Source organism: Cucurbita moschata, unplaced genomic scaffold (genome assembly GCF_002738365.1).
Source record: "Cucurbita moschata cultivar Rifu unplaced genomic scaffold, Cmos_1.0 Cmo_Scf00007, whole genome shotgun sequence".
In the NCBI taxonomy this organism is placed as follows: Eukaryota; Viridiplantae; Streptophyta; class Magnoliopsida; order Cucurbitales; family Cucurbitaceae; genus Cucurbita; species Cucurbita moschata.
In genome coordinates this window covers 3895074-3918449 of record NW_019268523.1, presented here as the reverse complement: position 1 = coordinate 3918449, position 23376 = coordinate 3895074, and the positions used below count along the sequence as shown (strand labels likewise).

At 34.9% G+C, this 23376-nt stretch overlaps 4 protein-coding genes across 6 annotated transcripts; 1 reads left to right on the top strand and 3 right to left on the bottom strand.

Annotated features, from left to right (window-relative positions):
- Positions 1-657: 657 nt before the first annotated feature.
- Positions 658-3486, bottom strand: LOC111444787 (NAC domain-containing protein 96-like). Its single transcript, XM_023082836.1, has 7 exons — positions 3376-3486; positions 3123-3292; positions 2451-2731; positions 2100-2351; positions 1524-1913; positions 1251-1332; positions 658-1155 (listed from the first exon to the last, which is right to left on the bottom strand). The coding sequence occupies exons 2-7, from the start codon at positions 3277-3279 to the stop codon at positions 689-691; spliced, it is 1629 nt and encodes a 542-aa protein (XP_022938604.1). The 5' UTR covers positions 3280-3292; positions 3376-3486; the 3' UTR covers positions 658-688.
- A 3066-nt stretch (positions 3487-6552) lies between these two features.
- Positions 6553-9803, bottom strand: LOC111445617 (expansin-A13-like). The gene is made up of 2 exons (XM_023084118.1): positions 9238-9803; positions 6553-7116 (listed from the first exon to the last, which is right to left on the bottom strand). Exons 1-2 carry the CDS (start codon positions 9735-9737, stop codon positions 6807-6809), a joined length of 810 nt encoding a protein of 269 aa, XP_022939886.1. The 5' UTR covers positions 9738-9803; the 3' UTR covers positions 6553-6806.
- Positions 9804-12621: 2818 nt separating this feature from the next.
- Positions 12622-16480, bottom strand: LOC111444669 (protein REVEILLE 1-like). 2 transcript variants are annotated; one of them, XM_023082651.1, is made up of 7 exons: positions 15634-16480; positions 15051-15173; positions 14784-14897; positions 14584-14695; positions 14433-14494; positions 13957-14325; positions 12622-13508 (listed from the first exon to the last, which is right to left on the bottom strand). In XM_023082651.1, exons 2-7 carry the CDS (start codon positions 15051-15053, stop codon positions 12846-12848), a joined length of 1323 nt encoding a protein of 440 aa, XP_022938419.1. In that variant the 5' UTR covers positions 15054-15173; positions 15634-16480; the 3' UTR covers positions 12622-12845. The 2 variants fall into 2 exon arrangements, with proteins under 2 accessions (XP_022938419.1, XP_022938418.1); XM_023082650.1 differs by lacking the exon at positions 15051-15173.
- Positions 16481-18880: 2400 nt separating this feature from the next.
- LOC111444706 (armadillo repeat-containing protein 7) lies at positions 18881-22565 on the top strand. Of its 2 annotated transcripts, none has more exons than XM_023082717.1 (7): positions 18881-19095; positions 20695-20820; positions 20933-20969; positions 21332-21405; positions 21495-21588; positions 21733-21815; positions 22189-22565. In XM_023082717.1, the coding sequence occupies exons 2-7, from the start codon at positions 20749-20751 to the stop codon at positions 22357-22359; spliced, it is 531 nt and encodes a 176-aa protein (XP_022938485.1). In that variant the 5' UTR covers positions 18881-19095; positions 20695-20748; the 3' UTR covers positions 22360-22565. The 2 variants fall into 2 exon arrangements, with proteins under 2 accessions (XP_022938485.1, XP_022938484.1); XM_023082716.1 differs by having other exon boundaries at positions 18882-19095; positions 20708-20820.
- The last annotated feature ends 811 nt before the right edge of the window (positions 22566-23376 follow it).

Sequence of the window (23376 nt, the reverse complement as noted above, 5' to 3'; positions counted from 1 at the left end):
CACTTCCGGGCTTGGGAATTCCCACCATTAAAAAAATCTTTGAAATTACTATTTAAAAAATATATTTTTTTTCCTCCGAAAATCCTGTTCTCACGAATTTCTATGGGAGAATCTCCACCCTAATTCCCACAAAAATAAATAAAAAATTTTATGGAGACGAAGATTGAAATAGAAGGCGGGGACATAAACAGGACTGTGATGTCCCACATTGGTTGGGAGGAGAACAAACGACCATTTATAAGGCTGTGAAACTTTCCCCTAGCAGTGTTTTAAAGCCTTGAGGGAAAGCCTAAATGGTATCAGAGCTAGACATCGGACGATGTGCCAACCTTCTCGCTGTTCCCCGAAGGGAGGTAGACACGAGGCAGTGTGCCATTAAGGACGCTGGCATCCCAAAGGGGGTGGATTGTGAGTCCGATGTGCCAACCTTCTCGCTGTTCCCCGAAGGGAGGTAGACACGAGGTGGTGTGCTAGTAAGGACGCTGGCATCCCAAAGTGGGTGGATTGTGATGTCCCACGTTGGTTGGGGAGGAGAACAAATCATCATTTATAAGGGCTCCCTTGAAGGAAAGCCCGAAAGGGAAAGCCCAAAGTTGACAATATCTACTAGCGGTGAGCAGTGGATCTGGGCCGTTACAGGGACGGAAAAGACTTCCCCATTCCTCACTCGTGAAATAAATAATTAATATTATAAGTATAATTTGGCCAAACAAATGGAACAAACAGCCAAGGAAGCAATGCTAAAGAAAATCCTTGTGTTCTTCAAAATCATGTTCAAAGCTTCTCCCTTCTTTGATCTGTGTTCTTCGTCTTCATTCAACACAACCTCAAGAACTGAACCCATTTTCCTTTGGAACTTACTCCATGTCTTTTTCAGACACGACCCACTTAACAACAAACTGCTGCCTGTCTTTTGAGCTGTCCTTTCATGGCGGCTACTCAAATTTGGCGCCACCAAACACCTCAAGCTTTGGACTTTAACCGTCTCTGAAGGCATTGTTTGGTGGAACAACGTCTCAGCTGCTTGTCTTGTTGACATCAATAGCCCATGGTTTACTTTCATTTCTTCCACCACCTCGAAACTTTGGGACCTCAAATGGTTCGCCGACGTGCTCGATCCTTCCACGACATAGTTGTCGAGGTTCATGGGTTGATCTTGATTTGCAAGAAAATTTTGTTTACGTTAATGGGTTATGGTAAATTTAATCGGGTTTAGTTCGATTAATTTAATTATGTGTATTGTAGGTTACCTTGAAGGTGGTTTTGATGATCTTCAATTTGGAAGTTTGAAATGTTGTGTATGGGAATTAGCTTTGAATCTTCCATGCAATTCTGTCCAAAACATGTTTGAATGTGTTAAGATTACGAGTGTTCGTGAGTTGGGTCGAGTGGGTTTTGACATTTTTTACAACCAACCCACTAACCCAGTTGTGTTCGGGTTGTGAATTTTTCATTGTTTTTTTTTTTTTGTCCGCTTTTAAATATTTTAAATCCAAGAAATAAGAAAATGAAAATATTTATACCTTGTCGAGATCTTTGTTAGAAATTCCGACCCATCTCAAATTCTCGACCGGGACATCGTCTCCGACATTGCCAACGTCTATACACTTAGAATATGGATCCTCCCAAAAGCTCTCCATATCAAATCTTGCTATAGAATTCCAATCTTCAAACCCATCTTTGGTATCCATGAAAGTGAAGTCCTCCTTAGAACAAGCATAAGCATTGCCAATCCCTCCATCCCAAGATTGGTTGGCCGACGCCTCGCTCGAGCCGCCGTCGAGCATGGTGGGATTCGTCGGGATCGGCGTCTTGAAGTGATCGGAGTAGCCGGGGTGAGGGAAGTCCTCCACCTCCAATGGTGGCAAAGTGAAACGGTGTTGTAACCTTGCACATTCTAAAGCGCTGTCCACCTATTCCAAATCATATGTTTGAAGTAAATGAAGAATGAAATCAAAAACATTTGAGCATGAACGAGCACGACCTACGATATCGATCGGTCGGATAAACAAATTTTGAGTCGAGTTCAATTACCATTAAACCTAAAAACTTCGAGTCGAAGAATTTAATGAAGAACTTTGACCTAAATGAATGCTCACCTTGGAAGGAGGGTATGGAATATTTGCATAACTTGGGAATAAAGTGGCTGAATTAAAGGCTTCTTGAGATAAGAATTGAGACCAAGAACTCTCGGGTTGTTCACATCTTCCTTCCGAGTAAAGTTTGGAAGATCGGGCACTGTTAATGAACTGGTTTGAAGATGAGGTAATATTGCAATACTGATGATGATGTTCTATTTTCGGTGCTATTATCGTGTTCTTCTTGAATACACGACAAAGAGCATATGCATCCTGATCATAAGACAAATTAAACAGACCATCAATTAAATCATGTTTAATCTCACAAACTTAAACGAATTGATTATGACCCACAAAAGTTTAGAGAGAAACCTGCAAGCCAGAACAAGCAACTTCGATTTCTCGGTCACCTAGACGATATTCGTGCATGACCCAATTAGTACGAGCGCCGTGCGGGGCTCGACCACGATAGTAAACTAGGGTTTTCTTCATCCCCACCGCTCTCGATTCAGAATTCACTTTCCTATCTTTGCCTGTAGCTTTCCAATATCCAGCTTTGGTTGCTCGATTAGTTCTTGACCCGTTTGGATACTTTCTATCTCGAGGGCTGAAGAAGTACCATTCGAGATCCTTGCTCGGAAGCAACGACTTCCCTAAACAATAATTCGAAAAAGAGAGGGAACACTTTTCTTTAATAAAGCTAATCCCCACCACAAACAAAATTGACCATAATAAAGCAAAATCATTCTTATTTTACCCTCATATTCCTCTTTTCCATATATTCTCTCTTTTAGCTAATCACTAATCATAAAAAAAGAAATAATCTTTAATGGAGTAAATTTGATGGTCGGAAAAGCTTTCTCTTTTTTTCGCCACTCCTCTATCTGAATCCTTTGATTTGTTCGAGAAAATAGTGTGTCCACTGATCGTCGAACTGGATATTGTCTCGACTTGTATATTCAAAACCTCTGGAAAGCCGAAAAGGGAAAGAAGAGAAAAACCGAAAGAGTAAAAGTTAATCGAAGCCATAGAGCTCACGAATACCTGGTAAATCCCACGGCTCACATTTGTAAAGATCGACTTCAGGGATGACCTCGAGCTTGATCTCCCGACCATTGATCTTGCGTTTGAGATAGTACGCAACAAGTTCTTCATCGGTCGGGTGGAATCGGAAGCCGGGAGGCAATGAAACAGGAGCCATGACACGCAAAACCCTACAAAAACATGCATACACACATAAATACCATATGGGTCAGCAATGATACTAAGAAACAAGAAAAGTGTAGAAAAGAAAAACCTTTGGAGATTGAAAAAAAAAATGAGAGTTTGAGAAGAAGAAGGTGGGAGGTTGGGATTGGATATGAAGAGTTATGTTATGAGTGTTTGTATGGAAATTATCCCAAGCTTCGTAGCTGTTCTTTCTTGGATTCGGATCCACATGTTTATGTCTGGTTGTTTGTTTTGTGTCGTACAAGGAACATCCAAACCACCTTACCTTAATAATGTCTCTTTCACATCCCAAAATTGGTCTGCTTTTTTTGTTCGTTTTTCTTCCCCTTCTTTTGACCATGTTTTCTTTCCTTTTCCTTTGTTTTCTCTTTATCAACCTTAGCCTAGCTAGACCATAGTAGGTCATATGATTCGACTACTATGGTCGACTATAGTTGCGGTTTAGTCCATGTCATTTAGGGTATTGTTCAACTTGTCAGTTTCTTGTATTTGACGACTATTTGTCTTGTGGGTATAGGTTAAATCAGTGGATTTGGCATTTAAAGCTGCATGCGACATATAATAGATTGTTAGATGATGAAAGTCCCACATCCGCTAATTTAGGGAATGATCATGAGTTTATAATCAAATAATACTCTCCCTATTGATATGAGACATTTTGGGGAAGCCCAAAGTAAAGCCACAAGAGCTTATGCTCAAAATGAACAATATCATACCATTGCGGAGAGTCGCGTTCATCTAACATAGATAACGTGTATGACTATTGGCTAATGCTTAAGAGGCTAAGAGACCTATATGGACGAAATAATATTTATAATTTACTTATTTTTTAATAGAGCCATTGTATCTATTGGTATTTTCATTTATTTTAGTAAAAAAAATAATGTTTAATTTTTTAATTTTTTTTTATTAGAAAAAGGGAAGAATAAGAACTTGAGAGGGAAAAGATCGGCGAGTAATGGGAGATGGTGGGGACCATGTGGGGCCAGCTTTGTCCACGTGAATAACCACGTGGAAAAATAGGATGACGTGGACGTTATAAGGTTAGGTTTGGTGGGGACGTGGAAATGTTCCAAATTTCTCTAAATCAATAATGCTTTTCCTTTTGATGAATCAACCTTTTGGTGCTTTTCCTCCTTTATTATGTCTATGTTTTCTCTCTTCCTCTTTTACTCATTTTCTTCTCTTTTTTTTTTTTTTTAATTTCTTTTGTGTAATAATTAAATTATGAATTCTTTTTTTTTTTTAATTAAAAAATTTAGAATTTATACTCGATACCTTAACCGATTGAATTAATGTTCTAGTTGACAAATTGTTGTTTTAGTATAAAATAACCGTCTGATCAATAAACTTTTACGAAAATAACAATTTAGTCTATATATATATATATATAAATCTCGATTCAAAAAAACTTAAGATATCCAATGTAAACCGAGGGCCAAAGAATCTAGAGTGACGTCGAGACCTATGCCCTAGAGGAAGTGTGTGAATTAAAAATAAAACTAATGATCATATTATAAAGAGGAATAAAAAAATTAAAAATATTCAAATTTAAACTTTATGGCAAAAATGAATATCATGAATGCATAAGAATAAATTAGGTTCACCCGTACGAAATATTATGAATAAAAGAAAGTTCTATATCACTACTCGGACTTAATAATATCAATATACTGTGAGTAATAGTAAAGGGTGATTATTGTTTGTATATGATTATTAGTATTATCGACAAAAATGTGAATGGTATATTTTGTATCGAGAAAATCAATATTTTTTTTCTCTTTTCTCGAGTTAAAAAAAAACTAAAAACAAATTATATAAATCCATACATTATCCATAGAAATTGTAATTTCACTAACGATTGTTTTATATGAATTATTAAATGAATTTAGTGTTTGAAGAAATATTTATTAAAAAATTGAAGTGGAATTTTGGGATGGATGGATAGATACATTGTCTTTAGATAATAATTATTTTTTGTGTGAAAAGGTATAGGGAGGAAGTTTGGAATATTATTATTATTATTATATATATTTATTTATTTATAATAAAGTTTGGAATATTATTATTATATATTTTTAAAATAAAGTTTGGAATATTATTTGTGTGCCTTATACATATACGTATATAGCCAATAAAAAAAATACATTAATTATGTAAATAATGTGAAGCGGTTTGGTGCTACCACCGAAAGAAATCCTTGTTGCAGCTCCTTTTTTATTTTTTTTTATTTTTTTTAATATTTTTTTTTTCCATAATGTTTATCACTAAATTAAGGAACCTTAGGGTAAAGGAAACCTTCTTGCGACCCATTATAAAATAATTATTCAAAAAGATAAATCTTTCGGTCATAATTTATTAGGGTAAATGAATTTCGTTTGATAATTTATTTTTTAGTGAAACCATAAACTTTAATTTTCAAAGTATAAAAATGGAGACTAAATATATTATGGTTAGAGTTTTTAAAATAAAAATAATTTACACGGGTTGAGTCAACGTAGACCAATTAAGTCATACATACCATATATCCTTGTTTAGATAAGTTGTGGGTAAGTTATACTATAAAAAAAAAATGTTGTCACGAGTGTAGGTCCAACCAAACGAGATAAGAAGTTAATTAATGGTAGTCCAATTAGGTGGAGCTAGAAATCACCAAGTGATTTGTAGCTCGACTAGTTGGGACAAGGAACTATTAGATAAATGATAATCTAAATTACGTGAGATTAGAAGTCACTTTTAAGGAAGTTAACCCAACCAAGCAAGAAAAGAAGCTAAAAGGGTATTGTAGTCTTAACGACCAATAAAGAGTCTCCTAACCCGAGTGAATTGTAGCTTACAAGGTGAACTAATCAACCAAAAGTCTAGACACAAAATATGTATAGTGCTCGAGGTCACATGAGGCAAATAATAGTTCAGCCATCACAAAATTAATGAGTGTTAATATAGCATAACCGAATGATAATTGACATGTATTTCTTAAGTTGGAAGTTCAAATCTTCATGCCCAACATTTATTAGACCAAAAAAAAAAAAAATAGATGTCAATATAAACAGAGTTCAACCACTAATGACAAACGAAAAAAAACTTAGTACATACAAACATGAACCGAGTTTAGCAGTAATTGACCGGTTGCTAATACTCGACGAAAATTATTACAATATAGACTCCCTTGTTACACATTTTAAAGTCCATAAACTACATTAAAAATTTAAAAGCACAGTTTCTAAATCATTTTAAACTAAAATACATTAAGATAATAAACTAATATATAATATAAAGCTATACTTAATAGACCAAATTGTCATGCACTTATCCTTTACAAACATCATCCCAAAGCCTCATTGAGACGAGCACTGTTCTTGTACACTTGATGAAGATATGAAAATCAAAATCTATTACCCTTCGGCTAAGAAAAAAGATGATAAATTAACTGGGAAAAGACACTGAAGAATATATACCTACGGGAGAGAATGGAAACTAATATAACAGTGGAAATTTTCAAGATTCAAATTGCTTACCTTCAAAAGTTTGCCCAAAGTTCCAATCCTTTGGAGCAACATTGTAGGACGTAATTGTAACTCCATCACTGCTAGTGACTTCGAAGGAAAGGGCCTGATTGTTCAAGTCAGCATTTATGTGCCAGTTTTGCCCCCAATTACGACCCATCGAAAGCCAACCGGTTCTCGAGCCCTTGATCTTTACAGCACTGACATCTCCAGCGCCTGCAACGTTACTTATCAACACTGAGAGGTAGATGCCAAACCCCGAAACCGTATATCGAATACCCCCTTCCTTTCTGCATTTGATCCTGCAAAAGCCATATCAGAGGTTGAGACTCACTGGTTTAGAAAGATGGAGCAAGGGCAAAAGGAGGCACCGACCAGATTCTGTATATTCCCACAATTCTATTGCACTAGTTGGCAAGAACATACAGATTTTCGGGGGAAGGACACGATATATTCACCGAGGGAATTTACAAAGAAGCTACTCTAATTGGGGCGAGAACTTTGAAGAGAGTACACAATGAAATCACCAATTTGACCAAGTCAAGAACCTCAACCGACGTTCTTTTTTACTTTTTATATATATCTCATCAGAAGTAGCTGCCATGGAATTTTGAATAGAACTTTAGCTTCCTTTTGAACATATGGCCATAAAGAGGTTGGTCCAAAAGATATTATTAGTGAACGGCCCACCACTCAAATTGAACATAGAGAGAATCCGATCTCGAAAGCAAATATACAATGCAGAAAAAAAAATGATTCTGATTATCACCGTTCTTTTGAATATAATGCACTAACTGGGCGAGATTTGCATAAAGATTAAGCTTTTTTGAACTTGATCGCTAGTATTAACTCTCTCTAATGCAAGGGCCTACAGCGGGATTCAAGTATTAGCTAGAATCTCTTTCTAGACCAAATCACTAAGGACCGCAAATATTGCGGTTCCTTCCAACAATTTATATTTCAGCAACCATGTACCATTTTGTCTTAGAATTATCAAGAGTCAAAGTACATGGAAGCACAGGGGGAAGTGAATCACTACCAATCCACAGGTTTTTGGGAAGATACCTAACTCAACTATCTGTATGAACCTTTAAATCATAGAAGGTAACGATTAGGTGCTGGCACTTGATAGTGGGAAAAGGAACCGTGGGTTTCTGATTCTGTTAGCTTTCAAGAAGAATTACTCCAAACAAGAGACAAAGTCCTTTCAATTGAATAAAAAATAAAAAAAATAAAGAACTCAAAAGACAGTCATTACAAAAATGCAGCATTGATGAAAGATAATACGAGGAAACTTTATATTGATGTTTACCTTTACGACAGGGTTGTGAGGTTTCATAGATTTCCAACACTGAAAGAAACACCTTTTACAATATTATTGCTAAAGAGGAGATCATTTCATTACAGGATCCCCAACTCTAAAACACGAGTCCACCATTTAGAAACATGATTATCATACATCTTAAGGCTTCGAAATGACTATCAAACATAACATCATTTGAGTTCTTGTCAATTATTACTGGTTATTGAATACCAAAACCCAACTTGATGTTTCAAACAAGTTGAAGATTATTATCCCCACTATCGTATATGTGAACAGTGTCCCACATTGGCTAAAAGAGAGTAAGGTCATTGCCATAGATGCAAGAACAACCATCTTCAATAGTATGAGGCATTCGGGTGAAAATAAAAGCAAAGTTATGCAGCCTTGAGACTATGTAAGCTACTAGAACACCCAACTAATTAGAAAGTCAGCCATCTATCAGGCTTGTACTTTTCCTACTAATATAGAACTATCGCATTGTAAAAGCTCAATTACAGTGGGGTTGACTTCTGATAACATCATAAATAAATCAGGGGCGAGTATGTTAAGGAATGTTTATTGTTCTAACCTTAACCGGTTAATTAGGCTTTGTTTAGGGAAGGTTAATCGTGTCTTATAATCAACACCAATTCTGATGTAACTAACTATTTCAATGAAATACACAATATCATTTGTAACCGGCGCGCACAATGTGTTTTCTCTAGAACCTGTACCTCATTTAAATTTTATCATAATTTTCGAAGGCATGCATGATTGAAGGTCTAACAAAGTCCACCTAATTTATAGCTGAAGGAATCCACAGTCACAATGTATATATATTGTAACAGAATCAGATAAATTAGAAAGCTCAATCATGCATAATCATGTACTAAAATAACTTCAATATGTTTACAGCTCGATAGAATTATATGATCAAATTTAAAAATAAAACATAAATGATCAAAGACAAAAAGGCAATTTCAATTGTTAACAAGCGAGTAAAATTCGACTACATAGTAACGCAAGCATAGATCTCTTCGCAGATTTCACTCCTCAATCAAATTGATATCATCTAAAAGAAAACAAATAAGCCAGAAGAAAGAAGGCACTGAACACATACCTCCGATACTGAACAGGCATGTTTCCCGCCTTCCAGATAGCGATCTTCTCAAACGCCTCAATAGGGAGCACAAAATGCTTATTAGGAGGGTTACAATGGCCTCCACCCTCAGCCGTAAAGCCATAATTAGGCGCACAGAAATTCGTAACAGTAACAATGATAGAGGTACCAGGAATACACCACCGGAGGTCCTCCACACACCGAAGCTGAAAGCACGCTCCACAGATCATACCGCGTTCAAACAGCGCCTCACTGAGCCCCACCGTCGCCATGCCATAACCTGCCTTCACTAAATCACCATATCCACAAGCTCCACCAACCGCATCGCGAGGATCGGCAGCAGCATAGTACGTGGCCCGAGCAGATCTCCACTCAGAAAGTGACGGCGCAACCTCCGGCGACGGAGAGGAGGTCGCAGACGAGAAATGAGAGGTGACTGGAGATGTGAAAACTGCTGCAAGTGTGAAGAGAAGGAAGTGAAGTGGAAGAGATGGCGACATCTCTCCGCAGAGAGAGAGAGAGAGAGAGGGGCAAAGTGGGGAAGATGATAAAATTGTAATTTTCTATTTTTGAAATCATTGATTATTTATATTAATGGTAGAAAAAGAATTATAAAGTTTTTTAAAAAAATAAAATAAAATAAAAATAAATTGAAGTGAATAGTTTTGTTGGTTCCGCTTAAAATAATATGCTTATCTCGTCGTGTCGGTTATGGAATCGAGAGAGAAAAGAAAAGTCTTGCCTTTTTCTTTTCTTTTTTGAATTAAAGATAAAAATCATTCCAATACCTTTTTCTTAAAAAAATAAAAAAATATTAAATTACAATTTTGGATATATTATCAACAAAAAAAAAAATAATAATAATAATAAATAAATATATAATAATATTAAATTACAATTTTGAATATATTATCAACTTAGAATATAGTTAAATGAATATTAATTAGTAAATTTATTTAAAGTGTCAGACTATAAAATCTTTATTTAAATGAAAAATATGGGAGAGAATAAAGAGAGATTTTTTTTTTTCCTTTAGAGCAGATAATTATTATTCTACGTCCCCACCAAACTATATAGTTCAAATTAACTAATTATATATATTTAAATTATATATATATATATATATATATATAATAATTAACCCATTAATAAATAGACAAGAAATTGACTCTGTTACTAGTTCTCGAGTTTAGTAGTTACTACTAAATTACTTTTTGGAGAGCACATTCGTGCTAATAGTTTCGAAAGTCGATGGCGGACTTCTCTCCCTATTAGTCGAGCCGCTTCACTTCCCTTTAATAGTTTTGAAGAGGAGTGAATTTTGAATAGTCAAAACTCTCTCGAGTTCTACTTAAATATGAATTTCGTGTGGTGATCAAGAAGCAAGAGCTTGAGCTTAACCAGCCATTGATTTGTGGTTCCCAATCGAGATGGAGATTCTGGTCCGGTGTAGGGGATACCTTCTTCATGATCTAGGGGTCCAAACCAATTGAAAGGATCTAATGATCAGTCCAGAGATTAGGTCAAGTGATCTGGTAATTAATAATGAAATTCCAGTCCTGGAATGGCTTACATCAAGCTTCACAGTCAACCGCTTCAATTCCGTCTTCTACCCTAATAGATATTAAATTGATAATTACAGCTAGACCGACACGATACGAAAGTTTTAAATTTGGATAAACTTAAATATTAAAGGTAAAAGAAAGTGATGGGTGATTGTCGGTTTAGGGGGAAATGGTGAATCATGAATGGTCCTTTCCATTCCAACTGATTGGAAAACAAATTTAAATCTGGGACCTTATTATATTGAATTCCCTCTCGAACGAAAGTGAAAGAAGTTGAAGTTTATAGGATAAGGTTTAACCGTGCTCGATACGAGCACGGTCCAATAATTTTAAAAGGTTATAGGCTTAAATCCGATATGTTAAAAAAATGCTACGACGAAGAAGAAACTAATTAACGAATGTTTCAATTTGACTCGCTAGCTTGATTGAGTATCGAGAGTTTGCTTACCTCTTTCTCCAATGATTCCTTTTAATATTTCGGTTTTTGAAATTTCTTTCAAAAGATAAGTTGACTTACGAACGTTTTGTTATTTTTTTCTCTACTTTACCAATATTGAATTATAAGAATTCTCGATATTAAGGTCGATTTGTGACATTATTTCGTTCTCATAATGAAAATGTGTATCTTCGAATGGTCAACTTGAACATAGGTCAATTGATTAAAATATATATAATCGATCAGAAGTTGTAGATCTGAATCCTCACTTCGACGTACTGTATTCCAAAAAAAAAAAGTAACGCGATCGAGCAAAAGGGGTAAAGACGTAATTATGTGCTGTGGAATCAAGTTGTTGTTTACTTGTTAATTTGACCTATTGGATGGGTAGCCGGATTTAGTAACTTGCAAGCTGCCAAAGCATAGTGGACTCCCACTTTATGGGGTAATTATTTTTTCCTTATTTTCTCAATTTTTTTTATCATATTTTTTCTAGAAAAAAATATTTAAATTCTATTTTATGGGTTAATAAATCGTTATTTTATTTTATTTTATTTTATTTTTAAAAAATTAGTCCTAGTCCAAATTATTTATTTATTAATTAATTTTACATGACCCACATACGGCAACCCCATGTTAGACATTTCAACTTTATTTCCCAATAATAATAATAATAAAATTATTATTATTATTATATGATAGAAACAAACAAACATTATATTATTTATAATGGAAATTTAAATTTTTGACCTATAAAAAAATTTACTAATAATTTAACACTTTCGAGCTATGTGTCACAATCGGACTTTTGATGGCAGCGGACTTGCGATTGTGCGGCACTCACTTTTCAATGACAAATGAGCTAAGTCAATTCGTTCTTGCGTCGCCTACGGCCAAGCGACGTATGCTCGAGCCTTTAGCCTCAGTTTTAAAAGAAGGTTTTAGAAAATGAGGGCAGAGAGAGATTTTTGAAAGAGACGTTATATAAGCAAGTAAGAGAGGGATAACAACGGTTCACAGTATATAATCTTGGGTAGGGAGAAGTTGACAACTAGTCGTATTCCTTGTAGTACATTCTGAGTCATTTCATGTCTGACAGACCTAGATATGATATTTCTGAAACGTCATCATTCCTAGAAATACAAAAGTAAAACATTAGAATATGAAAAAACATAAAGGGTTGTGCTTGTCATGGGCATGCGGCCATGGGTAACATGGCTTGGACGAGCATGACCGTGACACTATGCTCGTTCCGGCATTAAATTTTCTATATCAAATGTTACAATATCGAATACACTAAACATGAAAAGTCAATAGTAAGAGAGAAACGAGAGAAAAAAGCCTAATAAGTTTTGAATCAAAATAGAATATTAATTTCCCGAGAATTTACGGTTACAAAAATTACAAAAATTGACAAAATTATTTCGATAAAACAAGAAGGAATATAATTATGTATAATATGAACAAAGGAAAAAAAATTATAAAAAAGGGCATTGTTAAAAAAAAAATTAAACAAAATTTTAACATGCCAAGGCCAGGTAAGTTGGGATTATATCACCAAGCCTCTTCTGCTTCTCCTCAATGGCTGTACAAAATTTAGTTTGAATCTACAAGCAAAGCCTAATCCTCTTCTCCTCCCTCTCTGTATCTGTGACTGTATGGGACTGTGTAGCTCTCTCTGTCATGCATCTTTTGTATGGCACAAACCCTTTGGTGTTCTTTTCATGGCTACTTATTAATTCACAAGACAATGCTTTTCCAATCATCTCATCTCTATTTTGAAATACTCTGCTGCTGCTGCTTTGGATATCATTTTCCCCACTGTTTAATGATCCCGTGTTCGACCCGCACCATGATTGATCCTTGTGGGCTTCCCTATCATCGACTTCTCGACTTGGATTCGAATGTGCTTGATTAAAACAGTGTACAAAAGATAGTGGATAACTGCCATAAGAACTCCACCATGATACTGGGACTGTAGAACCTGAGCCTTGATTCGAGTCGACGTTATTGAGTTGTATGAAGTAGAAAGCTCCATGATTCCAAGTGCTCTCTGGATTTCCTGTAGGAGATTTCCTTGGTGATATTTGTTTTTGGTTTTCCCCTGGTTTAGAGTCGGCCTTGGATGAACAGGTCTCTATGGTTGGAGTTTGCTTGTGGGGATCTGATATTAATACAGTTCTTCCAAAGAGCTTAAGACTTTGGAGTGATGGTTCTTTTGTAGAGTCATCTTTTTCGTGCATATCATCCTTTGTAAATAACTCCAGGTTCTGCCATCCAAAATAAAAGAGCTTTTAGTTGCAACAAGAGGTATTTAATTCAAGAAAGATTACTGAAATTATAATGTAACTGTCCAAACACACCGCTAGCAAATATTGTCCTATTTAGGTTTTTCCTTTCGGGCTTCCCCTCAAGATTTTTAAAATGCAGGTAGGGAGAGGTTTCCATAACCTCATAAAGGGGTGTTTCGTTCTCTCACAATCCACCCCTCTTCGGGGCTCAGCTTCCTCATTAGCACATCACCCGGTGTTTGGCTCTGATATCATCTGTAACAGTCCATGCCCCCTGCTAGCAAATATTGTACTTTTTGGACTTTCCCTTTTTTGAGCTTCCATTCAAGGTTTTTAAAACGCGTTTGCTAGGGAAAAGTTTCTAAAGGGGGTTTTGTTCTCTCACGAATAAAATGACAATCAAAAGGGAGACAAAAAGAAGCTGCACCTTTGAAGTTTTCTCATGGAGAGTTGAATTTTCTGGTACTGGGGCTGCTGCTGTTGGAGACTCATTGTCCAATGAAGATGGAACAGATGAATCTGGAGATGCACTATCATGATGAATCCTTGAATTGGCGAACATTAGCGTATCTGAACCACTCGTTGCTGCTACGACTGTTGATGTTGGAGACTGGCATTCTTTTTCTGAAAGCTGTGGAGATAAAGAACTTGTCTGTTCTGAAATGGAGGATAGCTTATGAGAATGAGCTACTTCTTTACGGGGATATGGATGCGCTGGCTTTCGTTTCGGACGTGGCGGAGGAATCTCAATGCATCCTACTAAGTTTGTGCTACATCCATTTGAATTACGCGTGACCTAAGGCAAAAGGAAAACAAATGAAAAGGTGGAAGATCATGAACATGAAGAACAAGTATTAATCCTTCAACAATTATTTACATTCATAAATGGGAATGTTTATATACCTTGGAGAAGAACTTCTGAGCATGGCTACGAATCTGAACTGCAGTCTTGGTACCCACATGCTCTGTTAGGAAAAATCAATTAAAGGGAGAACGAAAAAGAAAAACTTAGTATAATTGGATATGCCATCGTGCTCTTTTTGTTCAACCATACCTTCTATTTGTCGCCAATCACGGCCATAAAGCTTCAGAGCTTCTATGAACTTATCATGTTCTTCGTCTTTCCATCTTTCTCTTTGTTTTGTGATCGTGTAAGGTTTCCTTGCCTAACCAATGAGAAACATAGGGTAAAGTTATTTAGAAATTCTTGAAATGAAGCATATCAGAATTCTGAAACAGAGAATTGGGCAAAACCTTGGGTGCAAATTCCTTTAATTGGACATTTGCTGAAGAGTGTTGATCAGGAGTCACAGTTGATTCATAAACAGCTGAATTCATGTTGTTAGAACAGAGACCACCACCAGTGTTCTACAGTGATGAAGAATCAGAGGGCAAGTTAATACAATAAAAGAAGAGAAAAAAAAAATCATGCCTCAAGAGACATCAAGAAATTCACTCTTAACATGAAATTCTGTTCAAAATATTGAAAATAAACTACTTGAACTAGAGCTGGAATCTTACCATGTTAAAATTCCCAGAATTACCCAAACCAAAAATGGTGAACAGGATGATAATATAGCACGATTCCAAATTCCAATTGCAAATTCAAGGGTATGATCAAGAACAGATGCAAGCGATAATTAACTGAAAAAATGTTGAGGAGATAAGTAAAGGTTTTATGTTTTCTTCACTCTCCCCTGAGGCTCTGTATAAAGTTCTTAACCAATGGGGAAAATATCTACCCAGTTTCGTGAAAAGTACAAACTCTAAAACGAAGAACTAAAATGAGAAAAAGAAATTCTAACATTTCGCAGAGATATTCGGGAAACTTTTCAAGAGTAATTTTAGGAGGCCAAACTTTAGCCTGACTGTACAATTCTGTTGGCTCAGATTTCAATATTGACCAAAACTCATCAAATTCAACACATGGACAGATGAAAAAAGAAATGTAAAACACGTTCTCCTATTATTTCTCGATTCTCATACCAATAATTAACAAGATCTGAACGCTTTCAAGGTACAAAAACGGACCAAACGAATCATTGGTCCAAATTACGTTTCGAAAGGTAATAGCAGAGAAGGAGAAGAAACGGAATATTCATACTTGTAATTGTATGCCTGCAGCACCCATGGATACTTTTGTCTTCCTCTGCTTTAACGGAGACAAACACCTCTGTCTTCAAGAATTTGATTGCTGTTCAATTTACAGTATCCAAGAAATCCTCTGTACTCTTCAACAATCCGAATCAACAACCCCTAAATAGCCAAATAATCGACGGTTTGCATGCTTGATATGAAACTGATTTAGTTCCACTTCCACGGTTAAATATCCTTATTCAAGTCAGGAGTAAATGACTCTAAACCAAAATATCAAGGTCAAATGCTTCAAAACCCTAAAATTGAGCAACCAGCCACTGAACCAATGTCTAGGGCTTCAAGCCTAGGAAAACAACGGGAATCAGATTCGCCGCAGTAGACTTCAGAGAAACGAAAAGATATAACGTCCGTACAAGAGCAACAAAAGAACAACTAATTCCTCGATTGCGAAAGTGGAGAAGAACAAGCCAACAAAACTATGAACAACAACTTCATTCCTAACATCAAACAACTCCTGGTTACGCAGAAACCAAACAAACCCGATCAATCGCCCTGCTACGAATATGGAGACAACGGATGGAAGAACAAATTACACCGAAAACAATAAACAGAAGAAAAAACAGAGAAGCTCGAAAAACATAGATTTAGAGATTAAACTCCAAAAAACCAGTCCGTTCAGTCCAAATTCCGAATCAAAACTAGTAGAACCATAAACTCCAGAAGAACAAAGAAGTTATGCGAAGAACATGAAGAAATATAAGGATAGGAAAAATGGCGATGGAATTCAGAGTAGAAGAAAAGCTGTAAATGAAGAAGAACAAGGAAGAGATATGATGTAGCTAGTCGACTGAGAACTTTGGCTTCCGGTGAAGAGCAATAAAAGTCGCTACCACATATTCTTTTTTCATTTTTTTTTTCTTTTTAAATTTATTTCTTCCAGATATATATATAATGGATAAATAAATATAAAAATAAAATCGGATAAAATAAAATACCCTTAAATTTTTAAAATTTTCGATAATACCTTTCAAATTAAAAAGAACCTCTATATTTTTATTAATTTAAGTTTATTTATTTATTTAATTTAATGAAAATAATTTAAAAAAATTATGAATTTCTTACATATATTATGAATTTTTTTTTATTTATTTAAAAAGACAAATTAATTGAATCTGGACTGGACAGCTTTTTTTTTTGGTAAATCCATCAAATCTATAAAGGGAAACCAAAAAAATCTCGGCCAAATAAAATCTGTTTTATTTTTTAAATTTGATTTTTTTTTAAATTTTAATTAAATATATTTGCTGTTTTCCATTTTTGGCAAAATCTAAACTTTTTTTTAATTATGATTTATATTGTTACCTTCTCTTTGTCTTTTTTATTTTTATTTTAAAATTATAATTAAATATAATTAAAAAATTCCAAAATTAATATTTTCCTTAAATACTATATTTCACTATTAATTTTCATTTAAAAATTTCTAAAAAATTATCCCCAAAATAAAATTTGGAGGAAAATAATATTTGAAAATATGAGTTGTCAACAATAAATAAATAATTCAGGGCCTATAATTATTGTATAGAAGGTGGGACAGGAGTTGTTCTCAAATATTTAATTTCAAATTAAATTTTTTTATTTATTAAATTTAAAAAAAAAAAAAAAAAAACGACATGTCAGGTGGATTTGAGGCTGTCTCTAGATGTTCTCAAGTGCGCTTTTCGGCCACGTCACCTTCGGCTGTACACTTTAACACGTGTACATTAATGGACCAATAGAATTCCGCCCTTGTGGATGTCTCCGTCCAACTGACTCCTCATTGGGTGCATTCTATGAGAACCACAAGATTACGAGGCGGTTTTCCGAGCTCTGGTAATGGACACGTGGCGTTTTGTTTGCAAAGCTGGAACTTTCGAGTTTGCTTTTTTGATGGTGAGGTGTCACATTTTGTCTTCTTCCATTATTATTATCATCATCATGTCTATAGCCATTCAAATAAGATAAGATTTTTTTTTTCTTTTTCTTTTTAGAGTATAAATGTTTCACCTAGTTTCCTTTTTTAATCGTTTTATTATGTTATATTTTTTTAATTTATGTTTGTTTCATAAAAATATCATCTCGACTACCGAGATATTTAATTAAGTTACCGAACTTATGTGGTAAAGGTAAATAGTTGTGGTGTTGTGGGCAACACGCTGGTTAATAAATTGGAATGAGTCATCAAATTAATAATTGTATGACTAGATATTTTAGAAAAAAATTTATTTTTTAAAGAATTTGTATAAATTAATAACCTATTGTGATGTCCCACGTTAGCTGGGAGGAGAACAAACTACCATTTAAAAGGGTGTGTAAACTTTTCCCTAGTAGACGTGTTTTAAAGCCTTGAGGGAAGCCCGAGAGGGAAAGTCCAAAGAAGGGAATATCTCTAGCGGTGGATTTGGGGCCGTTACACTATCCTGACAAAATTGAAAATTTTGGAGATTTATTTGAAATTGTTATGGATATTTAGTACTAAAATTGAAAAATTCAGAGATTTATTTGAAATGGTTAAGTTTACCGTATATATCTTATTTATATTTTATTATAGGTAAATATCTAGATATTTGTTTTATTACCATAGTTATCTTCCTATATATTGTTTTATTTATTTATTACTATTTTCCTATCGTATAATTTATTTAGATATTTGTTTTCTTACCATATATATCTTTTCATATATTCTCTCCCTATATTACTATTTTCATATTCTTATAATTTATTTGATTATAAATAGAGAACTTTCCGACAGTGGATTAAGCAAACATTCTCAGAAATAATATAAACGTTTAAAATTAATTATACATTTTTTTAGTTTAGTTCGTAAATTTTAAAAAATCTTAAATAAAACCGAGAGCTATTAGATACAAAATTATATATATTTTTTAAGTTTAAAAACTAGGCTAAATTAATAAAAATAATATATGTCTACAAAATATTCATATATTAACCTTAATATTATTTTTGATGAATATATTTTAAATGACAAAAATATTTTTAATTTTTGTTAAAAGGTATTTTTAAATTAAAAAATATATTTATTTTTAAAATTTTAAAAGTATTTGGAAAACAGAATAATTTAAGAATATTCGGAAAAAAGAATATATATATTTTTTATCTTTATTTAGAATGTAAATGAAAGTGTGATAATTTTAGTTTCTCGATTCGACCCGACCCGATAAGGTTAGTCGGGTTATCGGTTTAAACGAATAGACCCAGTGTTTGGGGTTTCATCAGAACGACCTTCGACTCCAGCTATCAGCATCCTTCCCCTCTCACACTCCGACTGTCGCATTTGCCGCCAACTTTTCTGCTGCCGTTACCATTGACACTCACCCACTGTCGCCGTTCCTGTCTGTTGGAACCTTCTCTGGTCGGGAGAACGAGCTTGGACTCTCAGCATCTTCTGGTCTCTCTCACGTTTGTTTATTAGGTGATTATCTTCACTGACGTTTGCTTTAAATTGATTTATTCAATTGACCTAATTATGAATTTTCTTTCTTGTGATGGGAAATTGTTGGCTGGCTTGATTCATCTTTGTATTGTATTGATCTGTAGTTGCTGATATTTGGAGCTGTTCCTGTTGAATTAGGGTTCTTGTCGCTATAATTTTAACTGATTATCGTTTCCTGGCTTGATTCATCTTTGTATTCATCTTATTCTTCATCCTAATTTTTGTTAAATGGAATGAAAAGCTTGGAAGTTGCAACGTCATAGAGAAAAACAGTTGATCGAAGGAAATAAAATGGATTTGATTAATCTATCTTTCTCAACAACATGTATCTCCATTCCTTTGTCCTTGTATGAATGAGTGTTTTGCCATATCCAGCAAATCTATATCATGAAACATAGAATAATGTCGATCTTTTTTGTTTAAGTATTGATATAATTAAATTTACCATAACCCACCCGCTTAAAGTTTTGGGTTAAATGATGATTTAACATGGTAATGGAGTGGGAGATCTTTAAATATTTGTAATGTTGTTTCCTCTGCAATTGATGTTGATTTTCATTTGTTGGGTCTTCTACAAAATTTCAAGTCTACCAGTGAAGGGATTGTTAAAATATTGATATAATTAAATTTATTATGACCCCATCCGCTTAAGTTTTTGGGTTGTTTGCTTCGATCCCTTGATTGTCAAGGAGTCTAAGTTGCTTCGTTAAGCTTTTGGGTTGATTGGTTATTTAACGTTTTTCGAAAAAGGAAGTTCAATTTGTTCAGCTTTTTTGTTACTGGCTTTCACCCTCACCCATCATAATTTGAACTCCCTAAACCATTGATAAAAGCTTAGCTCAGACCAGAACTAGAGAGAGAGAATTAGAAGGTTGTGTAGAAGTTTAAGGATTGCCAAGGAGTCTTGAGTTTCTTCATTAAGATCAAATGAATCTAAAATCTTTTCAACATAGTTATTGTTTAAGAAGGTTGATGGAAAGTGATTATAAAAAGAAAAGAAAAGGAAAGTAGATGGAAAACTGTTTAAAAAATGAGTGGAAACACAAATTGGAATATCCGATGGTTCTTTTCGATGGAAATAATAGATGGAAAAGTTCTAAGAGGACAATATCTGCTAGTAGTGGGCTTGAACTGTTATAGATGGTATTAGAGCCAAACACCGAACGGTGTGCCAGCGAGAGCCTTGGGCCTCAAGAGGGGTGAATTGTGAGATCCCACATTGGTGGAGAGGGGAATGAAGCATTTCTTATAAGGGTGTGGAAATCTCTCTCTAGTAGACGCGTTTTAAAATCTTGAGGGGAAACCAGGAAGGAAAAGCTCAAAGAGGACAATATTTGCTAGCGGTGAGCTTGAGCTGTTACACCTCATGAGCTTTGCTTGGTATGATTCATGTCAAATTGTTTTGGAGGTTTAATTTTTTGATACCAAACCTTACCTTCCGTTGGAAACTATTTTGTTGAATGGTTGGTACGTTTTGCACTTTTGTTAATTCAAGAACTTCCCACTGAGCTCGGATGAAATACCAAAGGCGGCTTATTACCACACTTTTTTGATTCAAAAACTTCTTACATTTCTCAGTTTATATCTTCAGTTGTGAAGGTTTCGTGGTAAGTTACTGCAACGTCGACAGCTATGTTCACTAACGACCGGAGGCAAGCAGAGCGAACTGGAAGATATGGAACTCCAAGGCTCCAGTACCTACAGGTACCTTCCATTGAAGCTAAAACATGGAGTTGTATTATTGTTCGTTGGCTTATGTGTTTTTATTTGTAGTAAATTTGATTTTTGGTGCCTTTTTCGGGTTTTTTTTTTGCAGGAATTAGTGAATGAATTTCAGAGCTCAACTAGTCAAGGTATGTTTCTCGTTCCAAACTAAGCACGAGAATTTTAATCGAAATTATTGTTAGTTTTTGTTCGTTTTGAGAAGTTGTGGGGGAATGAGAGATTTCTAGCCCTCTATAAATGCTTGGGAGCGTTTTGTATGCCTAAGGGCATGCCTTACTGATCCCTTTAAGCATCACCAAATATTCTTCGATTTCTGATATTTCTGTAACGATAGCGCTGTCTCGTAGATTAATAATATAGTTTAAAGAATTCTACTTGCAACCCTAAAGTGATGAGGACAATTTTTTTCTAATGAATTCCAAAATGTTATGTTTGTTTCGTTATAAACTCGAGAAGCTAACAGTTTGCGTCGGTCCTCTTGAACTTGCAGAAACAAAAGAAAGAGTCGTTGCAAATTTGGCAAACTTTGCTTATGATCCTTACAATTATTCCTTCTTACGCCAAGTATGAAATCTCTACTTCTAGTATTGCAATGCTTTGTTTCTGAGCTTCATTTTTTAAACTATTTTACTGAACTGTAACTTTGCGAGCAGCTAAACGTTCTGGAGCTTTTCTTGGACTGCATGACGGAGCCAAATGAGAAGCTCGTTGAATTCGGTATAGGAGGCATCTGCAATTCTTGCGTTGGTGCGATTTGGAACTCGAACCTTGGGTGGTTTCGTAATTTAGTACTTATTTGATTTATATGTGAGTGCTGTTTGTTCTATTGATGGGATGGGATGGGTTGGCTTGCTGATCACTGATACATCTATAGTTATTGTTTTTGTGCAGATCCTGCTAATGCTTCTATTATAACAAAGTGTGGAGGAATTCCTCTCATCATTGAATGCTTGTCAAGCCCTGTAAGAAACACTGTAAGTTGAGAACCTTGTGCGCGTTACTTCTTGTTGTGTTTTCCGAAAAGAAATTGACCATCTCTTGGGCATATGCACGATGTTTAAAGAAATCCCGTTCTATAACACGAAGCCTACCGTTAGCAGATATTGTCCTCTTTAAACTCTCTCTTTCAGGCTTCCCTACAAGGTTTTTAAAACGCGTCTGTTGGGGAGAGGTTTTAACACCCTTATAAAAAATGTTTCGTTCCCCTATCCAACCCCTCTTCGGAGCTCAGCGTCCTCGCTGAAACTTGGGTCCTGTCTCCAATCAATGTGGGACTCCCCAACGTGGATTGTGAGATTCCACATGTGTCCGTTGAAAATGCATTCACTCATGAACAATGCTTATCAGGTGAATTATGCGCTTGGGGCCTTATATTACCTCTGCAATGCATCAAATAAGGAAGAGATTATGAAACCAGAAGTGGTAGATGTCATCAAGAGATATGCAGTGGCTGAGAGTGCGAGCTTCAGTAATCTGGCTAAAGCCATTCTGGACATGCACTTCTCTGATAGAAATTGAGTATTCGACATCCTCGATGGCGAATCGGGTGAAAGAGTTCGCATTGGTCGGTTCGGTTTTCCTCCTTATCTACTTATTCTTTTACGATCTTAGGTCCCGTTCGATAATGATTTTCTGCTAAAAAAAATCATTTTGTTTTCTCGCGATTTTCATGTTGTTGTAGTTCATCTTGTTTTGAGTTGTTAATAAGATCTCATGGTGTTCTCTCCGTTGCTGCACAATCTGTAAATTAGAACCAACAAAAATAAATAAATCTATTTTTTAAAATAATAATAATAATAAAACTTTATGAGATCACATTTCTGATAAAAGTTCTGGGGCTTAAATGTCATTGTCACCATCAAATATTTAAGAAACGAATGAAGCCCTTCTGAGTTTAGATATTTTCTTTCTGACAGTTGGCCACTGATGCTGAATTTTACCACCTTTATGACCGTTTTGCCCTTCTGGCGGCTAAGAACCAAAATTGCCTTTTGCTATCATACTCATCATTATTATTATTACTTATCCTCCTTTGAAACCTAATGATTAAGGGTATTAGTTGGAATTTTAAAATTTTACCCGTACCAAAGCGATCTAATATGTTTGATTAAACCGATCAATCGATCCAATTCCATCCATTTTTAAAATAATAACAAAATCGATGATTTTTATTTACAGTATTCAATATAGTGAAAGTGAAACTCGATAGTTTATAAAATTGCAAGGCGAGAAAATTTCACCTCGATGTCATAGATTCGGACCTCTTCTATCTCTAGCTAGCTAGCTAGAGTTAGCATAATTTTATATTTATGAAACGAAAGTCAACAGTGTTGACTGACACGTCGCTTTATGTGTGTAGTATGGGAGAATCTAACCTTTGTTTTTATAACTAAAAAATATATATTTTTTAAAATTTTAATTTATCAATTTGTCATGGGCATTATTTTTTAAATAATCCACTTTTGTCTATATTACAACAAAAGGGTTTGGGATTTTCAATAATTTTATGAATTTAATATTTATCCAATAAACTTG